This window comes from Peromyscus californicus, unplaced genomic scaffold, assembly GCF_007827085.1.
Source record: "Peromyscus californicus insignis strain IS unplaced genomic scaffold, ASM782708v3 Scaffold_2__1_contigs__length_46816999, whole genome shotgun sequence".
Taxonomy (NCBI): Eukaryota; Metazoa; Chordata; class Mammalia; order Rodentia; family Cricetidae; genus Peromyscus; species Peromyscus californicus.
The window spans coordinates 44,663,891-44,689,129 of record NW_026294540.1 but is presented as its reverse complement, the minus strand read 5'-3'; the positions used below and the strand labels follow the sequence as shown (position 1 = coordinate 44,689,129).

Below are 25,239 nucleotides of genomic sequence, written 5' to 3'. Positions count from 1 at the left end.
AAAAAAAACACATGGTCATCTGAATAGATGCTGAAAAAGCCTTTCACAAAATCCAACAGCCCTTTCTGATAAAAGTCTTTATGAGATCAGGAATACAAGGAACACACCTAAAGATAATCGAGACTACATATAGCAAGCTGACAGCCAACATCAAATTAAACTGAAATTCAAAAGATTCCACAAAAATCAGGGACAAGACAAGGCTGACCACTCTCCCCATATTTACTCAACATAGTACTTGAAGTTCTAGCTAGAGCACTAAGACAACTAAAGGAGACCAAGAGGACACAAATTGGAAAAAAAGAAGTCAAACTTTCACTATTTGCTGATGATATGATACTATCCATAAGCGACCCCAAAAATTCTACCATGATAACCACATTCAGCAGAGTGGCTGGATATAAAATTAACTAAAAAAAACAGTACCCCTTCTTCATACAAATGATAAAGGGGCTGAGGAAGAAATAAAGGAAACAATCCCCTTTACCATAGTCACAAATAATATAAAATATCTTGGGGGTAACTCTAACCAAGAAGGTGAAAGACCTGTGCAACAAGAACTTCAAGTCTTTAAAGAAAGAAGCAGGAAAGATCGCCCATGCTCATGGATCAGCAGGGTTTAGATAGTAAAAATGGCCATTGTACCCAAAAAAGGTACAGATTCACTGCAATCCTCATTCATTGAAATTCCATGATAATTTTTTACAGACCTTGAAAGAACAATACTCAACTACATATGGAAAATGAAAATGAACTGGCTGTAAAGTAAAGGAGAACCATGCTACATCCCACAAACCCAGAGACATTGATGCTGAGCCCAGAAGTCATCAGAGAGATTTTACCCAGCAACTGACAGAATCAGATGCAGAAACTCACAGCCAAATATTAGGTGAAGTTTGGGGAGCCCTGAGGAAGAGGAGGAGGAGGAAGGACTATAGGATCCATTTGTGTCAGGGCACCACAAGAAAACCCACATAACCAACTAATCTGGGCTCACAAGGGCTCACAGAGACTGAACCACCAACCAGAGAGCCTACATGGGACTTACCTAGGTGCCCTGTTCATTTGCTACAGATATGTAGTCTGGTATTCTTATGGGATTCCTAAAAGTGGGGGTAGGGGCTATCTCTGACTCTGTCACCTACTTTCTCTGCCTTTCCTCCTACTGAGTTACATTGTCCAGCCTTAATGGGAGAGGATTGTGCCTAGTCTCACGGCAATTTGATATACCATGGGTGGCTGACATCCATGGAGAAGCCTGATGTACCTAAAGAGAAACAATGGAAGAGGACTGGATGGGGCAGTGTTGGAGGTGGGGGAAGGAACTGGGAGGAGACAAGGAGGGAGGGGAAATTTTGATTGGGATGTAAAATCAGAAAAAAAATAACCAAACAAAAATACATAAGAAGAATTCTAAAATTATTATTTTAGTCATTTTTTGAGATCCTAATGTATTTGATACATCCATGACCATACTATCTACATTTCCCTAATTCCCCCACCTGTTCTTTGTGTCATTTTTTTTATTTTGTCCGGACACACCTTTGATAGTTTGAATGAAATTGGCCTAGATAAGCTCATAGGGAGTGGCACTATTAGGAGGTGTGGCTCTGTTTAAGTATGGGTGGCCTTTGTGGAGGGAGTGTGTCGCTGTTGAGTCAGGCTTTGAGGTCTCCTATGCTCAAGCTACACATGATTCAGTTAATTTCCTGGTGCCTGCAGACCAATCTGTAGAACTCTCACCTCCTTCTGCAGCACAATGCCTGACTGTATGGCACCATGTTTGATCTGTGTGATGATAATGGAGTAACCTCTGAGAGTGTAAGCCAGTCAAATTAAATGTTTCTAATTATTAAACTTGGTTTGGTCAAGGTGTCTCTTCATAGTAATTGAAACTCTAAATAAGACACCACCAAATTTTATATTCCCTCCCTCTTTCTCTTATTTTCTCCCTCTTTAGGACAGAAAATGTCCTAAAGACATACACACACACACACACACACACACACACACACACACACACACACACTCCATAAAAGCAAAAATGAAATTAAACAAGCAAAGAAAAAAAAAGGAAAAAATTCCCACTAAAGCAAAATGAGAAAAAAAAAATGTGTACAAAAATACAATTGAGTTCATTTTTTATTGGCTCTCTAATGATTTGCATGGGCCTGCCCTCAAATGTGGTTAATACATCCAATAGGACCCCTTTGTGAAAAATTGATTTTTCCTTTGCTAGTGGGTATCCATTGTAAATAGCATCTTGGCTGGGGCTGGGTGTCCTTGTCCTCGCTTCAGCTGAGGAATGTGGATGCTCTGGCAGAACTTGTTCAGTCTTGTGCATGTAGCCACAGTCTCCGTGAATTCATATATACATCACTTTTGTTGTATCTTGAAGACAGTTTCCTTGGCGTCTTCCCTCAGTTATGGCTCTTACTTACTTTCATTCCTCTTCTTCCTCATAAATCTCTAAGCCTTGAGGGGAGAGCTTTGATTAAGAGATCCGATTTAGGCCTGAATAATCCAAAGTCTATCACTGTATATCCATTGTCCAGTTGTGGGTCTCTGTTTTTGTTTCTAGGTGCTGTAAGAAGTTCCTCAAGAAATGATGAGTTTCTATGAGTATAGCTGTATGTTATAAGTAGTCATTTTATTGCTACATTCCTTTAGCAACTTATTATTACATTTTTCCCCTAGGTACATGACCCATCTAGTTTCAGGCTCTTGGCCACATTAGCAGTGTCAGATATGGATTCCATTTCATGGAACCTTAAGTCCAGTCAGAAAGCTGTTGGTTCCAATGACACTTACGACACTTTCACCTAGGTATCTTGCAGACAGGTCACTGCTATCACTCACAGAATTTGTATCTGGGAGATACTGATGATTGCTTTTCTCTTCCAATAGCATGCAAAGTAACTTCCTGTACCATAAATGCTAATCAGAATGGTAAAGCCTCTAGTTAGGCACCAGATTGACTTCTCCATGTTTGGTGACATAGGTAAGTCTTGTCTTCAGCAGTAGGACCTTACAGCAGGTTGGGGAAAGTAACCAATAGCCTCAGCAATAGCCTGTGATGCTTGGAGGATTCTGTTGGCCTCATATGGCCAACAACTCACCAAGATGAAACTCATCCCTGGCACTAGAGGTTCTAATAATGGCATATTTGGGGAACTGTCTCCTCTAATATTTGTTCACTTTATTTAGATCTGTTGACTTTCATATATGTTATATTTTTATGAAGTGTATACAGTAATAGGTTTCCACACTTCCCTTCAAATGGCTGTTAGTGTTAGTTCCCCCCACCTCAAAGTCCCTCCTTTACCAACCCTCTTCAATCCTTCTATCCTATTAATTCTCCTATGACTCTCCATAAAGATATATTCTATTAGTCCTTCCTTGAGAGATCCTCTCCTCCCCACTAGTCCCTTGCCAGGTGCATAACCTCAGTGGTTGTTTGAATTGTAGCATACATATCAAAGGCTTGATGGCTAATATGCCATATTTGTGTTTTGAGGTCTGGGTTGCCTCAAGATTTTTCTAGTACCATCCATTTACTTGAGCCCTTCATGATTTTATTCTTTAACAACTGAATTATATCCCAATGTCTAAATGTACCAAATGTACATTATCTATTATCCATTGCTTGATATTTAAGCTCTTTCCAGGCTCTGACTATTCAATGTAGAGCAGCAATGAACATGGTTGAGCAAGTGTCTCTGTAGTAGGGTGCAGAGTGCTTTTGATAGAACCAAAGTGTGGTTTATCTGGATCTAGAGGTAGAATTATTCCCAGCTTCCTGAGGAACTGGCACTATTTTCATAGGGTCTGTACAAGTCTGCATAACCACCAGCAATGGATAAATAAATGTTCTCCCTTTCACAGACCTTTGCCAGTAAATACTATTATTTGTTTTATTGACTTTGCAATCCTGTATTTTTGATTTGTATTTCCTAGTGTCTGAAGATGCTGAACATTTTTGAGTGTTTCCCAGCCAATTCAGTTTTATCTTTTGAGAACACTCTGCTTCATTCTGTACCCCATTTTAACTGTCTTGTATTTTGATGTTCAGTTCTCTTTTGAGTTCTTTACACATTTTATATATTAGCCATCTCTCAGATATACAATTGGTAGAAATATTTTCCCACTTAGTAGAATGTAACTTTGCTCAAGTTCTGGTGTCCTTGTTATACAGAACCACTTCAGCACCATGAGATCCTATATATTAATTGATGTTCTTAGTGACTGTGCTAATGATATTCTCTCCAGTTCATCCCTGTGAAAATTGGTTTAAGGGCACTCCCCACTTTCTCCTCTATGAGGTTCAATGTATCTGGCCTTATGTTGAAGTTATTGATCCATCTGCAGTTTAGTTTTGTGCAGAATAATTAGTATGTGTCTATTTGCATTCTTCTACATGCAGTCATCCAGTTAGAAAAGCATCATTTGTTGAAGATGCTATCCTTTTTTCAGTGTGTATTTTTGGATTCTTCATAAAATATCAGGTGTCCACATGTGTGTGGATTTATGTCTGGGTCTTCAATTCAATTCCATTGGCCTATGTGTTTGCTTTTATGCCAATACCATCCTGTTTTTATTACTATAACTCTATAGTAAAACTTAGAACTGGGATGATAATACCTCCAGCACATCTTAATTATTCATGAATGTTTCAACAACATCCAAATTCTGCATCCAAACTGTGCATCCAGCCAGATGTACCCCGACACTTCAGGCATCAGTAAGGACCCACATGCTGTACAAAAACCCAGGCCATTCTTTGTATTTTATTTCATTACATATAAGCCATTTTCAACCTCTAGACATAACAAGCTTATATATAATCTCTTTGCCACAGTTTGCATTGTGTATATGAATATTAGGAGTAATAAAACATCCACATGTCCAAATATTATCAAAAATACCAACAATATCACAGATACAGACAGTATATTCTCTCCAAATATACCAGTCTGGTAGAAATGTTTGCCAATGAGTATTACCTAATAAAATTCAGGACACAGACTGTAAAAGAACGTTCCTTAGATTCATAGAGTAATTTAAGCAGTTGAAAGAAGACACAAACAGTTTAATGAAACTAAAGAGAAATAACTTAAGGAGAATCAATTCCATGATGATGCCCATGAAAGCAAAAACATAAACCTGAAGTAAATGATGAAGACAATGCAAGACTTGTACATGGAAGTCAACAAGGAAAGAGGAAGCATGAAGAAGACTCAAGCTGAACTGAGGACAGGACTGAAAACACAGAGTCCAGCCAGAAACTCCAGGACAGCCTTCCATGCCAGAGGAAACAAGCAGAAGGGAGAAGTTAGGATCCAAGATAGAATAGAGGATAAAAATAATAAAGAAATTTGAAAACAGTAAAGGAAATGTGGGATGCTTTGAGAAAACTGAATCTTTACATTATTGGCATAGATGATGGAGAAGAATTCCAGGTCAATGACATAGACCAGTTTTTCAATAAGGTCAGTTTCATAGAAGAAGAGTTACTGAAACCATGGAAAGATATATCCAAATATATAGAAGAACAGAGTACACCAATAGACAAGACCAGAAAAGAAAATCCCTACAGCATATTATTATTAAAACACTAACAAAGAAAAATATTTTAGAATAAATTTTAATTATCACTTAAAAAAACATAATAAGAAGGTGTGCTGAAAGCTGCAAGAGGAAAACAAAAGACAAGGCAAATATAAATGAAAATCCAAGAGATTAGAAGCTGATTTCTAAATGGAATCCATGAGAGCCAGAAAATCCTAGAGCAAAGCATGTCAAGTCCTGAAAGACTATATTGGCCAGCCTAGAGAAATGTACCCAGCAAAAATAACTGCCAAACTGAAGGAAAAATAAAAACTTTCCAAGACATAAACGGCCTACAAAATCATATCCATCAAACCAGATCTAAGGAAAATACACGAAGTTATATTTTAGAATGAAGAGAGCAATGAGCACAACAGAGATGGTGGAAAGAAATAAGAAGACATAATTATTACACCATGAAACACCACTGTGACCACAGAAAACAACAAATTTCAACAGCACAGTGACCACAATAACACAAGTTTCTACATATCTTAAATATCAGTGGCCTCAATTCTTCATTTAAAAATGTGGACTAACTGAATGGATCATAAAACAAAATCCATCTGCCTGTTCTCTTCAAGAAACATATCTTGATTTTAAAGATAAACACCACCTTAGAATAAAACGACAGACAAAATACTCCAGTTTCATACATTCAAGAAGCAAGCATGCATGCCACCATGACATCTGGCAAAGTAGATTTTAATTTAAAACTAATTAGAAAAAATAAAACAGGAAACTACATTCTAATCAAGGGAAGAGTTTATTAAAAAAGACATTACAACTCTACCCGTGTATGCATCCAATTCTGGGGCAGCTAATTTTATAAAAGTTGTACTACTGTGTTTAGTGACACAGTAACAACAATCTACTAATAGTGTGTGAATTCAAAAGCCCACTTTCTCCAACAAACAGGGCATCTGGGAAAAAATAAAGAGAAATATATCAGAATTAAGTCACATCTAAAATCTCCTGGACTCAACAGATATCTACATAGTATCCCCCACAAACTGCAAAGAAAATTTATTCTACTCTTTAAAACATGGGAGTGCTTCAAAAATAGACCAAATCATGGAACACAAAACAGGTATTTACAAATTCAAAAAGATTGAAATACCTGTCCTATTTTATCCCAATACAAGAAAACTTAAACTTGACAGCAAATATATCTCTAGTAAATACACAGACTCCTTGGAGATCAAACAACTCAGTACTTAATGACGAATGAGTCAAAGAAGAAATCAAGACAGAAATAAAAAATTTCCTGGAACTAAATGAAAATGAAAACACAAAACAACAAAACTTCTGGGATACATTGAAAGGTGTTTTACAAGGGAAATTTACACCTCTAAGTGCCTACGTTAAAAGTATCAGATGGAACACAAGTAGATGGCTTAATGATGCAACTCAAAAATTGGAAAAATAAAAAAATGCAAACACAAACCAAAATAATGGCAAGAAATAATAAAATCTGTAGCATGAATCTTAAAGAGTCTCATTAATAAAAACAAACCTGATTAGTTTTATAGCCCATTTCTTAATTGGACTGTTGGGCATTTTGATGTCTAATTTCTTGAATTCCTTATATATTCTGGATATCAGTCCTCTGTCAGACGTGGGGTTGGTGAAGATCTTTTCCCATTCTGTAGGTTGTCGCTTTGCCTTGTTGACTGTATCCTTTGCTCTACAAAAGCTTCTCAGTTTCAAGAGGTCCCATTGATTGATTGTTTCTCTCAGAGTCTGTGCTACTGGTGTTCTAGTTAGGAAGTAGTCTCCTATGCCAATGCGTTCAAGACTACTTCCTACTTTCTCTTCTAGCAGGTTCAGAGTAGCTGGATTTATGTTGAGGTCCTTGATCCACTTGGACTTAAGTTTTGTGCATGGTGATAGATATGGATCTATTTGCAGCCTTCTACATGTTGATATCCAGTTTTGCCAGCACCATTTGTTGAAGATGCTTTCTTTTTTCCATTGTGCACTTTTGGCTTCTTTGTCAAAAATTATATGTTCATAGGTGTGCGGATTAATGTCAGGGTCTTCAATTCGATTCCATTGGTCCACATGTCGGTTTTTATGCCAGTACCAAGCTGTTTTTATTACTGTAGCTCTATAGTAGAGCTTGAAGTCAGGGATCGTGATGCCTCCAGAAGTTGTGTTATTGTACAGGATTCCTTTGGCTATCCTGGGTTTTAAACAGAGAATTCTCAACAGAGGAAACTCAAATGGCCGAAAGACATTTAAGGAATTGCTCAGCATCCCTAATCATCAGGGAAATGCAAATCAAAACAACTCTGAGATACCACCTTACGCCTGTCAGAATGGCTAAGATCAAAAACACTGAAGACACCTTATGCTGGAGAGGATGTGGAGCTAGGGGAACTCTCCTCCACTGCTGGTGGGAATGCAAGCTTGTACAACCACTTTGGAAATCAATATGGTGCTTTCTTAGAAAATTGGGAATCCATCTCCCCCAAGATCCAGCTATACTACTCTTGGGCATATACCCAAGAAATGCTCAACCACACCATAAGAGCACTTGTTCAGCTATGTTCATATCAGCATTGTTTGTAATAGCCAGAACATGGAAACAACCCAGATGCCCTTCAACTGAAGAATGGATAAACAAAATGTGGTACATATACACAATGGAATACTACTCAGCAGAGAAAAACAATGGCATCATGAGGTTTGCAGACAAATGGATGGATCTAGAAAAAATCATCCTGAGTGAGGTAACCCAGACTCAGAAAGACAAACATGGTATGTACTCACTCATAGCAGGATACTATACATGAAACAAGGATGACTTGTCTGCTACTCACATCTCCAGGGAGGCTACCTGGAAAACAGGACCCCAAGAAAGACACAGGGATCACCCAATGACAGAGAAATGGAAGAGATCTACATGAACAGCCTGGACATGAGTGGGGGTAATGAAAGGCGAGGGTTGAGGGAAAGAGAGCTTGGGGGAGCGGGAGATCCCAGCTGGATCAACAACAGAGAGGGAGAACAAGGAATAGGAGACCATGGTAAATGAAGACCACATGAGAATAGGAAGAAGCAAAGTGCTAGAGAGGCCCACAGAAATCCACAAAGATACCCCCACAACAGACTGCTGGCAATGGTCGAGATACAGCCCGAACTGACCTACTCTGGTGATGGGATGGCCAAACACCCTAATTGTTGTGCTAGAAACCTCATCCAACTGCTGAGGGATCTGGATGCAGAGATCCATGACTAGGCCCCAGGTGGATCTCTGGGAGTCCAATTAGCGAGAATGAGGAGGGTTTATATGAGTGAGAATTGTTGAGACCAAGGTTGGATAAAGCACAGGGACAAATAGCCAAATGAATGGAAACACATGAACTATGAACCAATGGCTGAGGGGTCCCCACTGGATCAGGCCCTCCGAATGGGTGAGACAGTTGATTGGCTTGATCTGTTTGGGAGGCATCCAGGCAGTGGGACCAGATCTTGTGCTCATTGCATGAGTTGGCTGTTTGAAACCTGGGGCCTATGCAGGATTGTTTGGCTCAGCCTGGGAGGAGGGGACTAGACCTACCTGGACTGAGTCTACCAGGTTGACCTCAGTCTGTGGGGAAGGCTTTGCCCTGGAGGAGATGGGAATGGGGGGGGTTTGGGGGGAAGGTGAGGGGGATAGGAGGGGGGAGAACAAGGGAATCCGTGGCTGATATGTAGAACTGAATTGTACTGCAAAATAAATTAAAATAAATTAAAAAAAAACCTGAGGCCAGTTATTGGGGTGAATGCTGGAAGATCAGAGAAACAGAACAAGCCACAGCTACCTTACCTCACCAGTTCCTCAGCTGATTCTGTCTCCTCAGACTGGAAGCTTCTGTGTCCTCATCCCAATGGCTCTCAGCTGAACTGCTGCTAGAAGCCTAAAAGCTTAACCAGCCAAATGCTTCTAGTTTCTGGCCCTCACGCCGTATATACCTTTCTGCTTTCTACCATCACTCCCTGGGATTAAAGGCTCGCTTTCTGGGATTAAAGGTGTGTGTCACCATGCCTGGCTGTTTCCAATGTGGCCTTGAACAAATGGATTTCTGCCTCTGGAATGCTAGGATTAAAGGCATGTGCTACCACTGCCTATCCTCTATGTTTAATATTGTGGCTGTTCTGTCTCTGACCCCAGATAAGTTTATTAGGGTGCACAATATTTTGGGGAACACAATACCACCACAAAAATCAGAGCAGAAATAAATGAAATAGAAACCAAGAAAACAATACAAAGAAGCAACCAACATAAGAACTGACTCTTTGAGGAGATAAGTAAAGACAGACACTTGGTTCAAGTAGCCCAAAGAAAGAAATGGAGGAATCAGATTTAGAAATCAGAAATGACAAAAAGAAAAAAGAAAAGAAAAAGAAATCAGAAATGACAGGGAAATATTACAATAAACACCAAGAAGCATAGAATATTGTAAGGGACTATTATAAAAAACAAAAGAAAACCTGTATTCCAGTGTTCTTGAAAACCTATATGAAATGGATAAGTTTCTAGATTCGGCCAAACCATAAAAAATCAAAACACCAAGTCAACAAGCTAAACAAACACATAATACACAGCAGATTGAAACAACAATAAATTCCTTCCAGCTATAAAAATGTCCAGGTCCAGATGAACTCACAGTAGAATTCCACCAGACATTCAAAGAAGATATACAGTCAGACCTTCTTAAAATATTTCAAAAATAGAAGAGAAGGATCATTTCCAAGCTCCCTTAGAAAGCCATTTTCATTCTAATACCAAAACCAGGGAATGCCACAACAAAAACAAGAAAACCACATGCCATTATCCCTGATAAACATAGACTCAATAAAATGTTTGCAAATAGAATACAGACTCACATCAAACTATTGTATACCATGACTAAGATAGTCTTATCATTGAAATGTAGGAATAGTTCAACATATTCAACTCAATAAATGTAAAATCCACATAAATGGATTATAGACAGAAGTCACATGAACATCTCAATAGATGAAAAATGGTGACAGAATTCAACTCCCTTTATCATAAATGTTCTAGACAACATACAGAAAAAGGAAACATACCTCAACACAATAAAAGCAATATATAAGAAACCCATAGGCAATATCATTCTCAATGGAGAAAAACTTAAAACTTAAATGTAGTAAGAAATTAGACAACTAAGTCCACCACTCCTACTCCTTTTCAATATTGTGTTCAAAGTATTAGCTGGAGCAATAAGGCAAAATAAGTAAGTTAAAGGAATACAAATAGAGAAAGAAGTCAAATTATCCCTATTTGCAGATGATATGGTATTATACACTAGAGATTCCCCCAAAATATACCACAAAAATTCTTGAAATGATTAACAAATACAACTATGTGACAGGATACAGAATCATCTTGCACAAATCAATGTCTTTTTATACACTAACAACAAACATAGGAAGGAGAGCATGGACAGACTCCCATTCACAATTCTCCTAAAGAAAATAAATTACTTAAGAATAAATCTAAGTTGTCTATGGCCATACCACCCTGAACGCGCCCGATCTCATCTGATCTCGGAAGAATAAATCTAAGCAAGGAAGCAAAGGACTTTGACAGGAGAACTTTAAACCCCTGAAAAAACAGGAAAAACAGTAGAAAATGAAAAGACATCCCATCCTATGATCACTGATTGGTAGAATTAACTTTATGAAAGTGAACATTCTACTGAAAGCTATTTATAAATTCAATGCAAACCCAATCAAAATCTTGATCTCATTTGTTGCAGATAGAAAAAAAACTATACCAAAATTCAACACACCAAGGAGACCAAAATAATACTAAATAAAAAATAACTATGATAGAAGGATTACCATTCTGAATTTTATGATATATTATAAAGGCATAGTAAAAATAAATAAATAAATAACATCAAAACTTTCCGTGAGCCATTCCCCGGTGGTGTATGGGTCCTGCAGAGGATGTAAGGTGTCCATGGGAGAATGAAGTGAGCCAGGCCATGGTGGTCAGGAGAATCTTGCAGCCTGTCTGACTAGCAGCCAGAGTGTTTCTTTATTTATTCAGAATTTAGTTAGCAGGGATACATTCATGATGTTCCAAAACATAGATCATATCATTATGTTTTTGGACATATGTTTCACTTCCTTTTGCTCATCTTTTAGTCATCATTAGTAAACTATGACAGAACAGAGTTATCATTTCCAGTCATTTCCCCTCAAGTTTTGACATCATTAATAAACAGAGTTATCATTCTTATTCATAAACCCCATAACCCAATTTTTGAGAATCTAGAGGCATATGACAGCCTGTGCTCATGTTGTTTTGGTTGCTTCGAGGACATTAGACCAAAACAAAAATCTTCAACTACCTTGGGCATTTTGCCGTGTCCCAAGCAGTGTATTATTAACTATTAGTGGTCAGAGTGCCCAGGAAAAATCCTCAGGCTAAAGCTGCTGCAGTTATTATTCAAATTCTGGCATAATACAATCAATGTTCACATTTATATCCTTATAGAATTTGTCTATATGTGTAATCCTGGCATTCTGTTATTCCTTGGTCATATGACATTATAGTGGCTCTACATGAGCTAACTTCTAAGAGAGGGAGGTCCTAACACCTCATACTTTTATCATCTTTCCTCTCCATACTTTACTTATCAATATGTCTCTATGTAAGGCAGAGTTGTGTGATGGTATTGTGTTCCCCAAAATATTGTGCACCCTAATAAACTTATCTGGGGTCAGAGAACTGGAAAGCCACTAGATACTTAGGATAGGCAGTGGTAGCACATGCCTTTAATCCTAGCATTCCAGAGGCAGAAATCCATCTGTTCAAGGCCACATTGGAAACAGCCAGACATGGTGACACACACCTTTAATCCCAAGAAGTGAGCCTTTCATCCCAGGGAGTGATGGCAAAAACAGAAAGATATATAAGGCATGAAGACCAGAAACTAGAAGCATTTGGCTGGTTAAGCTTTCAGGCTTCTAGCAGCAGTTCAGCAGAGACCCATTCTGAATGAGGACTGAGAAGCTTCCAGTCTGAGGAAACAGGACCAGCTGAGGAACTGGTGAGGTAAGGTAGCTGTGGCTTGTTCTGTTTCTCTGATCTTCCAGTATTCACCCCAATAACTGGCCTCAGGTTTGATTTTATTAATAAAAACTTTTAAGACTCCTTCTACAGAGTTGTATGCCACATAAATGTCTGAGTGTACAGTGGGAAGAGCCTTGTAATCTGAACTGTGGCCAACTGCTCTAGCCCACCGGATCTTGTTGACCTTTTTGAATTTACTTTGTTTTGAATATCTTGTTCCAGTATAAGTACAGGGACAAATGATTCAAGAATGTCTCATAGCCTCATGAAGAGACCTCTGGCTTCTTCTTTATGTGTCACAACCTCCAAGGCATAAGGAAGATCTTCAAGTAGATAAGGATATCTCCCTCAAAGTGGGGGGGGGATAGTCTGTTCAGATTTTCCTGGATAAACGTAGAAGCAGCATTCCTTGGAGAAGGCATAAATGATTCATATGGAATTTTTCATCAATCCAACATCCCCAAATTGTACAAATATTAAAAGTACCCCAAGTTTGTAACAGGTGGAGATGAAAACCAAAGGTGGCATGGCAGCCATCATGTGGCTCAGCTTTGCTGGATCTTTGTTAAGCAGCTGTGCTGGCTTTATGACTTCTGCCATTACATTCAGATATGGCTGTGCCAAAAACAACCACAAAATAATATGGCACTGGCAGAAAAATATATCTGTAGACCAACACATAAATCCAAAACCCAAACTTGAGCACATGTTAGATTAGTCATTTAATATTCAATAAAGACACTAAAAACAAAATAGAGAATTGAAAGCATCATGAAGACATGTTCTTTGAAAAATGGGAGTTCCACAAGTAGAAAAATGCAATTACGCCCATATCTAGCACCGTTGCTAATTGTAACTCCAAAGGATCAAAGACCTGAACCTGAAAACAGGAACACTGAAATTGTTAGAAGAAAACATAGGTAAAAGTCTCCGTGATCCAGGTTTAGGGAAAGACTTTCTTAATAGAATTCCATTTGCCCAAGAATTGAGGCTAACAATTGAAAAATAGGACTTCATGAAATAAAATGCCTCTTTACAGCCAAAGAAACAGTCAACTGAGTGGGGATAAAGCCTGCAGAATAGGAGAGAATCTTTGCCAGGTATATATCTGACAGTGAATTGATATCCAGAATATACAAAGAAGTGAAAGAAACAAAGTCTTAAAAAACAAATGACCTATTCTATAAGAAATGATCCTGGGATCTGAAAAGAGAGTTTCAGTTGGAAATAAAATGGCTAAGAAATAATTCAAAAGAGTTTGTCATCCTTAGCAACTATGGAAACATAAATGAAAACAACTTTAGATTTCATGTTACCCCAGGAAGAATATAAAGATCCACAAAACAACCGACAAATGCTTGAGTGACACAGAGGAAAAGGAAATCCTCATTCATTTATGGTGGGATTGTAACTGGGGCAGTCACTTTGGTAATTAGCATGGGGAATTCTCAAAAGGCTAAAAGTAATTCTGCCCCATGACCCAACAGTACCACTCCTTGTCTTACATCCCTAAGACTCCACATCCTGCTCCACAGGTATCTGCTCTGCATGTGCAATGCAGCTTTGTTTACAGCAGTTAGGAAATAGAAAAACAGCTAAATAATCTAGAACTGACTAGTGGATAATAAAACTGTGATACACATAATCCATGGAAAACCATTTGAGTATAGAGAAAAATGAAATCATAAACACTGTGGATATGTGGGTGGAACTAGAAAAGATTATATTGAGTCAAAAAATCCTGACCCACCAAGACAAATGTCACATGTTCTTTCTCATCTGAGGCTCCTAGCTCCAAATCTTCAGATGTAAGTACATGTCCTGGAGAAACTGCAGAAGACAGGAAACTGAGCAGGACCACTGCGGGAGCTGGGGAATAACAAAATGGAATAGCAGAAAAGAAATGACCAGAATGGGGAAATGCAAAAGAGGGAGACTCTAATCATGGAGTTAAGAGGGAGATAAATACAGGTGAGGGAGGGAAGAGACTGAAATAACAATAAGGATGTCCGGAATAAATGATGTGATCGAAAAGGAAAAATGGGACGGGGGAACTTTAGGGAAGAGGAAGGGAAGTAAATACGGAAGAAGGAGGGAGGTGGTAAAATATCAGTAAGGATGTCTGAAAACCACAGAGACTCATAATATTACTATAACTAGAAAAACCCTACAATACCATTAATTCTCTTTATACTGATACATATAGCTTTAATAAACCTTTCTCCTCTGTGCTGATGCTCCTCTCTCCAAGAAAAAGACTATAAACACAAAGCCAACACCAGACATGAGAAGCTTCCTTTGGAGTTGTTGTCCAGGGTTGGTGAAGGGGTTCCCAAAGCATATCACCTATCACTGTTGCCCTTGTTTATCCTGCAGAGTTGAAAAGTAAGTCCCTACTGCTGATGACACCATGAACTTCAGAAACAGAGCCCAGAGACCCTTGAGGTGGAACTTATATGAATGCCCTTTCCCTGAGGATTGTTTTCACAGTACCAGAAGACATCATGCAAGCTTCCAAATGATGGAGACAACCAACAGTCCTAGCCTGCTATGTTCACTGAGAGCCATATCAATGACCAGCATAGCACAAACCCCTAAGGGTGCGGTAGTGGCCTGCATACCTTGACAGTAATCAAGAGCTCTTTAAATAGGACTCAAGACCCACTCAACAATAAAGAAACCATTCCTATGCCTGAAACCTAAGTACTCAGTGATAGTGAAGTCATGATTATTACTAATTTACTAAACTAGTATAATCTGTAACAACAATCTGTAAATGTTTGTTCTGACACCCACAGATAATGGTAGTCTTCACCACACACACCCCCAGCAAGAAAACTTCTCTTCACAACAGATGAGAACATTATGGACCAATCAAATGGAGATTTGTGGAGGCCATCTCCAGTGGATAAATCTCCAATATCATTCCCAAACCTAAGGCTCACAGAACATTTCAGATTAGGGTGTGGAAAGATCATAAGAAACAAAAGTTCAGGGGTTTGTCTGTGAGATTGTGTCTCCTAGTAACATCATAAGCTAAACCCATAAGTCCTACCAACATGACCACCTGGATATGTGGAACTGACCAGGGACAACAGCAGCAGACATGCCAAAGTATTCAGGAGAATGACCACAATGCCCCAACCCTACCCAAAGAACAGAATGCAACCACAAAATGTTGAGAGGGGGAGAAATGTTCTTCCCCAGGGAAGAGCACAGTTTGTCACTCCATACAAAATGGTCAGCCCTAAGAACATATATGCAAGTAATGTCCTACAGAATAATCCAGTTATATTAGTAATTCATATGAATACATACATGATTATAACCCAATCAATGAAAAAGAGGCTGTTAATGTGAAAGAGAGTAATGAGGTGTATATGACATGTTTCACATCAAGGAAAAGAAAAAAGAAATAACACAATCACTTTATAATTTCAAAATCAAAAGAAAAGGAAACAAAAAAACAAATGCTTGATGTAGCAATTGCTCTAAGAATCAGAGTAGGTGTTAGTATAATATATAATTCTGTAGAGAAAAGGGCTTACCATGCCAACCTGATAACCTGAGCTTGAACTCTAAACACATGTCAAAGTCAAGGAAGATGCCCCAGCTCTACAAAGATGTCCTGTGTCCTCCATATGTGAGCTATGGCACATACATGCATGCACATATCAAAATAATCAGAAAAGTTATTTTTAATAATCTTTTCTTAACCTGAAGATATCCATTAAGGAATTAGATATTTCCAATTATCCTGCCCTTATGATGATGATAATCACATAGCACTCTGCCAGTAATTTAACCTATGGTAACATTAGCTTTTAGAAAAATAAATTCTATTTAATTAATCTCTCCAACTTTCATTTTGGTGTTATAACACATTCCATTTGTTACACAGTTGCTTAAGTGTTGGTTTTATTGAAGCCAGTAGTTAAACAGTAGATTGTCATCATTATCAGGATTTCATATTTTACTTTCACCAATTTTTCTTTATGTTATCTTTCATTATTTAAATCGTAATAAAATTACCTCATTACCTCTCTTCTCATTTTCCCTCTAATCCCTCTCCTGGACTCAACATAGTCTTGTTTTCTATTAAATTTATTCCTCGTTTTCATTAATTGTTGATTTGTGCATGTGCATGCATGCATGTATTCCTAAATACCACCTGTTATGTCTGTATAATATTAGCTGTATATAAGATCTCAGGGCTGACCACCATCCTAGACAAAGGTCAACAGCTGTACCTTCCTTTACAAAGACTTGTTTTTCATACTATGTTTAATATTCCAAATGACAATTTTAAATGTTATAAACTTAATTCTTTATATGGTACATTTAGGAAACAGCCCCACATGCACTTGTCCAGGAATTATTTTCAGGAAAGAATCATTGGATTCATTTATTCAGGGAATACACATGCATCCTGGACACTTGCACACCTCATATTGCCTGGTAATACATAGCATGGATCACTGCAAGAGCTGAGATGAAACTACCATGTAATGAAAGGCAGTTTTGGTAAGTAGGGATGCAGATGACACAATAACATGAGGGCTGCCACTCAAATGTTCACACATTGTGTGGCATCAGCAGTGATTACTAATGAATATGGGGATGAGTGAAAAAGATATGGAGAACGGTGCTGCATCACAACACCAAGTCATGTCTCAGTTTTCTCCTTCTACATTCACAAGCAGATTGAGGAAAATATTAATTCTCTACCTGTCTGGTTGGAAATGTAACTCTCTGGACAAAGCACACAAGAAAAACAGCAGACAGGTCTTTCATCTTCTAGAATTTTCCAGAAACCTGGACCACAGCTCTGTGTACATACAGATTGAGGAGTCTGAGGGCAACACAGAAAAAAATCATCATAATTTTGTGCATCAGTCACAGCCTTAAAATATTTTTAAACTAAATTACCTAAACTGCAAGCAGACTCTGAAAATTGTACATATTTATGAGGCACTGTGAAGTTTCCATTTGGTAGTGTAGAATGTAGAGTTGAAGTTATCACACTTCCTGATACTGAAAGTTCAAAATTTCTTTATGGTGTCCCAACTGTGACTAACTTCTGCTAGCTGTTTTAAAATGTGTAGGACATCTATATATTTTCTCCTATGAGACAGCATGCCAGAAATCCTTCCTTGTATGAATTATGGAACAGCTGAGTTGTCAGACATAAACCCAGTCAGACTTCTCTATCCATTTCTACCTTTACCTTCCCAGCTTGTAGTCACAACCATTCAGTCTGATTTAGATTTCTCATGAAAGAGCGTATAGCCATTGGTGGATGGCCACAGCTTCTCCTGACACCATCATATGTTGATAGCCCATAGACACTGAATTATGATCCATTACTGTGACTTTTATCCTTGACTCCCCATATTTAGAATAGTGCTATGTTTTTTCTTCCAAACATTAGTGACATCATCACTTAGAATTTTCATCAATAGCCTTCTTAGTTAATCACTTAACAACTATACTTCAGAGAGTGCTGATTAGACTAAGAGGTGAGTCTTTGTTCTCATAGGTGATCAACACAGCCTCCAGGCTTTGGGCCCAGAGGCACATCCCTGTGCCCCCTCACCACTACCCGTTGCAGTCCCAGTTTGAGGCCAGCATGCAGGTCTCTTGCAGGCAGGTCAGACTACCACCATCCCCCACTGGACCCTGTAAGTAAAAGCCCCACTCCACCTCCTAAACCCACTCACCCTCTGAGACCACAGCTGTTCCCTGAGACACAGAGTCCATCAGCACCAACTAGACCAAGAGCTCCAATTAGACCAAGAGTTCCCATTGGACCAAGACTATGAATCGAACCAAGAGAGGCTCCCTCAGACACAGACACCACTTTCACCAAGTAGAGAAAGAGATGAGTACACACCAGTGCAAAAATACAGTCAACAATATAAAGACCAATATGGCAAAACTAGAACCTAGTGGTTCTACATCAGTAAGACCTGAACATCCCAATCCAGAAGAAGCAGAATAAATTGACCTTTAAAATGATTTTAAGAAGATGATAGAGGTCTTTAAAGAGGAAATGAAAAATTCCCTTAAAGAAATCAAGGAAAGATAAACAAAAAAATTGGAAGAAATCAATAAATCCCTTAAAAAAAAGGGCAATTAAACAGATGAAGGAAACAGCTCAAGATTTGAAAACTGAAATAGAGGCAATAAAGAAGACACAAACTGAGGGAATGCTGGAAATAGAAAATCTGAGTAAATGAACAGGAAACACAGATGCAAGCATAACCAACAGAATGCAAGAGATGGAAGAGAGAATCTCTGGCGCTGAATATACGATAGAGGAAATAGATTCCTCAGTCAAAGAAAACATTAAAGCCAACATAATCATAACACAAAACGTCCAGGAAATCTGGGACACCATGCAAAGACCAAACCTAAGAATAATAGGGATAGAAGAAGGAGAAGAATACCAACTCAAACGCACAGAAAATATATTCAACATAATCATGGAAGAAAATTTTCCCTTCATAAAGAAGGAAATACCTATGAAGATACAAGAAGCCTATAGAACACCAAATAGACTAGACCCCCCAAAAAGTCCCCTGAACACATAATAATTAAACCACTAAACATACAGAATGAAGAAAGAATATTAAGAGCAGCAAAGGAAAAAGGCCAAGTGACTTATAAAGGCAGACCCATCAGAATAACACTCGACTTCTCAATGGAGACTTTGAAAGCCAGAAGGTACTAGACAGATGTAATGCAGACAAAACGAGACCATGGATGCCAGCCTAGACTAGTATACCCAGCAAAACTTTCAATCACCATAGATGGAGTAAACAAGGCATTTCAAGACAAAACCAGATTTAAACATTACCTATCCACAAATCCAGCTCTACAGAAAGCACTAGTAGGAAAATTCCAACCTAAGGAAGTCAATTTCTATTGTGTGGAACAATTTGAAGAGTATTGGAATTAGTCCTTCTTTGAAAATCTGGTAGAATTCTGCACTGAAGCCAACCCCACATCTGACAGAGTACTTATCTCCACAGTATATAAAGAACTCAAGAAACTAGACATAAAAATACTGAACAATTCAATTAAAAAATGGACTAAAGAGCTAAACAGAGAATTCACAAAAAAAGAATCACAAATGGCTGAAAGACATTTAAAGAAATGCTCAACATCCTTAATCATCAGAGAAATGCAAATCAAAATGACTCTGAGATAACACCTTACACCTGTGAGAATGGCTATGATCAAAAACACTAATGACAGTCAATGTTAGAGAGGATGCAGAGCAAAGGCAACACTCCTCCACTGTTGGTGGGAATGCAAACTTGTACAACCACTGTGGAAATCAGTATGGTGGTTTCTCAGAAAATTGGGAATCGAACTACCTCAAGACCCAGCCATATCACTCTTGGGTATATACCCAAGGAATGCTCAATCATACCACAAACATACATGCTCAACTATGTTCACTGCAGCACTATTTGTAATAGCCAGAACCTTGAAACAACGTAGATGCCTGTCAACTGAAGAATGGATTAAGAAAATGTGGTACATATACACAATGGAGTACTACTCAGCAGAGAAAAACAATGACAGCATGAAATTTGCAGGCAAATGGATGGAACTAGAAAAAATCATCCTGAGTGAGGTAACCCAAACCCATAAGGACAAACATGTATATACTTATTCATAAGTGGATTCTAGATATAAAGCAAAGAACAATCAGACTGCAACCCACAGAACCATGGAGGCTATGTATATAGCATGGGGGACCCTAGGATGACTGTGGCTTATAATAAGTTTTGGTTTTACTCAATTACTGAGCAAGCCTCAATGAAACATTTCACTATTAAGACAAGAATTTGTACTGTATCAAGCTGATAATAGAAAAATAAATAAATAAATTTTAAAAAAGAAAAACTAAATTTTAAAAAAAGGAAGTCAGATACACCCACAAAAACACAGGCACTAGATAACCCTGCAGCAGTAAATCCCAAAGAAGAGAAAAACACACACACACTTCTACCAAAAGATAATAAGAATTAACAATCACTGGTCATTAATATCCATCAATATCAATGGACTTAATTTACCTATAAAAACACACAACTAACAGAATGGATACAAAATCAGGAACCATCCTTCTGCTGCATATAAGAAACACACCTCAACTTCAAAAACAGACACTACCTCAGAATAAAAGGCTGGGGAAAAACTTTCCAATCAAATGGATTTAAGAAGCAAGCTGGTGTAGCTATACTAGTATCTAATAAAATAGACTTTAAACTAAAATCAATCGAAAGAAGTCAGGAAGGACATTACATATTCATCACAGGAAAAATCACCCAAGATGAAGTCTCAATTCTGAATATTTATGGCCCCAAATACAAGAGCATCCACATATGTAAAAGAAACATTACTAAAGCTTAAATCACACATCAAACCCCACACACTAGTAGTGGGAGATGGCAACACCCCACTCTCACCAATGGATAGGTCTGCCAGACAGAAACCTAACAGAAAAATAAGGGAACTAAGAGATATTATAACTCAAATGTACTTAATAGATCTCTATAGAACATTCTATCCTAACAACAAAGAATATACCTTCTTCTCAGCACCCCATGGAACCTTCTCTAAAATTGGCAACATGCTTGGTCACAAAGCAAATCTCAACAGACACAAAAAAATTGGAATAACCTCCTGTATTTTATCAGACCACCATGGATTAAAGTTAGATTTCAACAACAACAAAAGTTACAGAAAATCTAAAATTTTATGAAAACTGAATAATGCCCAACTGAATCACCACTGGGTCAAGGAAGAAATAAAGAAAGACATTAAAGACTTCCTAGAATTCAATGAAAATGAATGTACAACATACCCAAACTTATGAGACACTTTGAAAGCAATGCTAAGAGGAAAATTCATTGCACTAAATGCCCACATAAAGAAGATGGAGAAATCTCATACTAGTGACTTAACAGCACACCTGAAAGCTCTAGAGCAAAAAGAAGCAAACTCACCAAGGAGGAATAGACACCAGGAAATAATCAAATTGAGGACTGAAATCAATAAAATAGAAACAAAGAAAACAACACAAGGAATCAAAGAAAAAAAAGAGTTGGTTCTTTGAGAAAATCAACAAGATAGATAAGCTCTTATCCAAACTAACCAAAAGGCAGAGAGAGAGCATCCAAATTTACAAAATCAGAAATGAAAACGGAGACATAGCAACAGACAATGAGGAAATCCAGAGAATCATGATGACATACTTCAAAAACCTGTACTCCACAAAATTAGAAAATCTAAAAGAAATGGACAATTTTCTGGATAGGTACCACATACCAAAGTTAAATCAAGACCAGATAAACCATTTAAATACATCTATAACCCCTAAGGATATAGAAACAGTCATTAAAAGTCTCCCACCTGGCCAGGTGTTGTGGAACATGCCTTTAATCCCAGCACTTGGAAGGCAGAGGCAGGCAGATATCTGTGAGTTCGAGGCCAGCCTGGACTAGAGAGCAAGTTCCAGGACAGGCTCCAAAGCTACACAGAGAAATCCTGTCTGAAAAAAAAAGTCTCCCAAACAAAAAAATCACAGGACCCAATGGTTTTAGCAGATAATTCTACCAGATTTTCAAAGAAGAGTTAATACCAATACTCTTCAAATTGTTCCACACAATAGAAACAGAAGGAACATTACCAAACTCCTTTTATGAGGCTACAGTTAGCTTGATACCCAAACCACACAAAGATGCAACAAAGAAAGAGAATTACAGACCAATCTCCCTCATGAACATTGATGAAAAAATACTCAATAAAATATTGCAAACTGAATCCAAGAACACATCAAAAAAGTTATCCACCATCACCAAGTAGGCTTTATCCCATGGATGCAAGGATGGTTCAACATATAAAAATCTGTCAATGTAATTCATCATATAAACAAACTGAAAGAAAAAAAAACATGATCATCTCATTAGATGCTAAAATATCCTTCTACAAAATCCAACACCTATTCATGTAAAGGTCCTGGAAAGATCAGAAATACAAGGAACATACCTAAACATAATAAAGGCAATTTACAGCATGCTAACAGCTAACATCAAATTAAATGGAGAAAAACACAAAGCAATTCCACTAAAATCAGGAATAAGACAGAGCTGTCTACTCTCTCCATATCTATTCAAGATAGTACTCAAAGTTCTAGCTATAGTAACGGGACAACAAAAGGATATCAAGAGGATATATTTGAAAGAAGAAGCCAAACTTTTGTTACTTGCAGACGATATGATAGTATACATAAGTGACCCCAACAATTCTACCAGGGAACTCCTACAGCTGATAAACTCCTTCAGTAATGTGGCAAGATACAAGATTAACTCAAAAAAATCAGGAGCCCTCCTATATACAAATGATAAGTGGGCTGAGAAAGAAATCAGATAACATCACCCTTTACAATAGCCACAGATAATATAAAATACCTTGAGGTAACTCTAACTGAGCAAGTGAAAGACCTATATGATAAGAACTTTACATTTCTGAAAAAAGAAATTGAAGAAGACATCAGAAAATGGAAAGATCTCCCATGCTCATGGGTAGATAGGATTAACATAGTAAAAATGACAATCTTCCCAAAAGCAATCTACAGATTCAATGCAATACCCATCAAAATCTCACCACAATTCTTCACAGACTTGAAAGAACAATATTCAACTTCATATGGAAAAACAAAAAACCCAGGATAGCAAAAAGAATCCTGTACAATAAAGCAACCCCTGGAGGCATCACCATCCCTGACCCCAAGCTTTACTATAGAGCTATAGTAATAAAAACAGCTTGGTAGTGACATGTAGACCAATGGAATCAAATTGAAGACCCTGACATTAACACACATACCTATGAACACCTGATTTTTGACAAAGAAGTCAAAATTGTACAATGGAAAAAAGAAAGCATCTTCAACAAATGGTGCTGGCATAACTGAATGTCAACATGTAGAAAACTGCAAATAGATCTATATCTGTCACCATGCACAAAACTCAGTTCCAAATGGATCAAAGCCCTCAACACAAATCCAGTTACATTGATAGAAGAAAAAGTAGGAAGCAGTTGTAGTTGAAAGTTTTTCTGTGTCCTGGCTAGCCGGCTGTAGGGACAAATCTCTCCCACTCGTGTCCCCCAAGTAAATACACAGAGGCTTATATTAATTATAACTGTTTATAAAAGCTCAGGCTTATTACTGACTAGCTCTTACACTTAAATTAACCCATAATTCTTATTTATGTTTAATCATGTGGCTTGTACCTTTTCTCAGTTCTGCCTTGTCATCTTGCCTCCTCTGTGTCTGGCTGGCAACTCCTGACTCAGCCTTTCCTCTTCCCAGAATTCTCCTCGTCTACTCACTCTGCCTATACTTTCTGCCTGGCTACTGGTCAATCAGCATTTTATTAAACCAGTGTACAAGGGCATTAACCCACAACAAGTAGTCTTGAAGGCATTGGCATGGGAGACCACTTCCTAAATATAACACCAGTAGCACAGACACTGAGAGCAACAATTAATAAATAGGACCACCTGAAACTGAAATGCTTTTGTAGGGCAAAGAACAAGGTCATTAAGACAAAATAACAGCCTACAGAATGGGAAAAGATCTTCACCAGACCCACATCTGACAGACGGCTGATATCCAAAATATATAAAGAATTCAAGAAACTAGACATCAAAATACAAACAATCCAATTTAAAAATGAACTACAGAGATAAACAAAGAATTCTCAACAGAAGTATATCAAGTGGCCAAAAGTCATTTAAGGAATTGCTCAACATCCTTAGTCATCAGGGAATGCAAATCAAAACAACTCTGAGATACCATCTTACACCTGTCAGAGTGGCTATGATCAAAACCACTGATAATAGCTTATGTTGGAGAGCATGTGGAGCAAAGGGAACACTCCTCCACTGTTGGTGGGAATGCAAACTTGTACAACCACTGTAGAAATCAGTATGGCGGTTTCTCAGAAAATTGGGAATCAATCTATCTCAAGACCCAGCTATACCACTCTAGAACATATACCCAAGGAATTTCAGTCATACCACAAGGACACATGCTCAACTATGTTCATAGCAGCATTATTCGTAATAGCCAGAACCTGGAAACAACCTAGATGCCCCTCAGCTGAAGAATGGATAAATAAAAGGTGGCACATATACACAATGGAGTACTACTCAGCAGTAAAAATCAATGACAACATGAAATTTGCAGGCAAATGGATATAACTAGAAAATAAGACCCTGAGTGAGGTGACCCAGACTCAGAAGGGCAAACATGGTATGTACTTGCTCATGAGTGGACACTAGATGTAAAGCAAAGGATAATCAGACTACAACCCACAGCTCCAAAGAAGCTAGCTATTAAGGAGGACCCAAAGAGGAATGCATGGATCACCCTGTGAAGGAGAAATAGATGAGATCTCCATGAACAAACTGGGGGTGGGGGGGCATTCATCCAGTAACTGATGGACACATGT

At 38.1% G+C, this 25,239-nt stretch overlaps 1 protein-coding gene across 1 annotated transcript in view; it reads right to left on the bottom strand.

The window, feature by feature from the left end:
- LOC128120569 (vomeronasal type-2 receptor 116-like) overlaps positions 1-25,239 on the bottom strand; it is a 52,389-nt gene that overhangs the window by 4,747 nt on the left and 22,403 nt on the right. Inside the window, exon 5 of the mRNA XM_052754729.1 lies at positions 17,435-17,558. Within this exon, the coding sequence (XP_052610689.1) occupies positions 17,435-17,558 (124 nt within the window). The remainder of the gene's footprint in view (positions 1-17,434; positions 17,559-25,239) is intronic.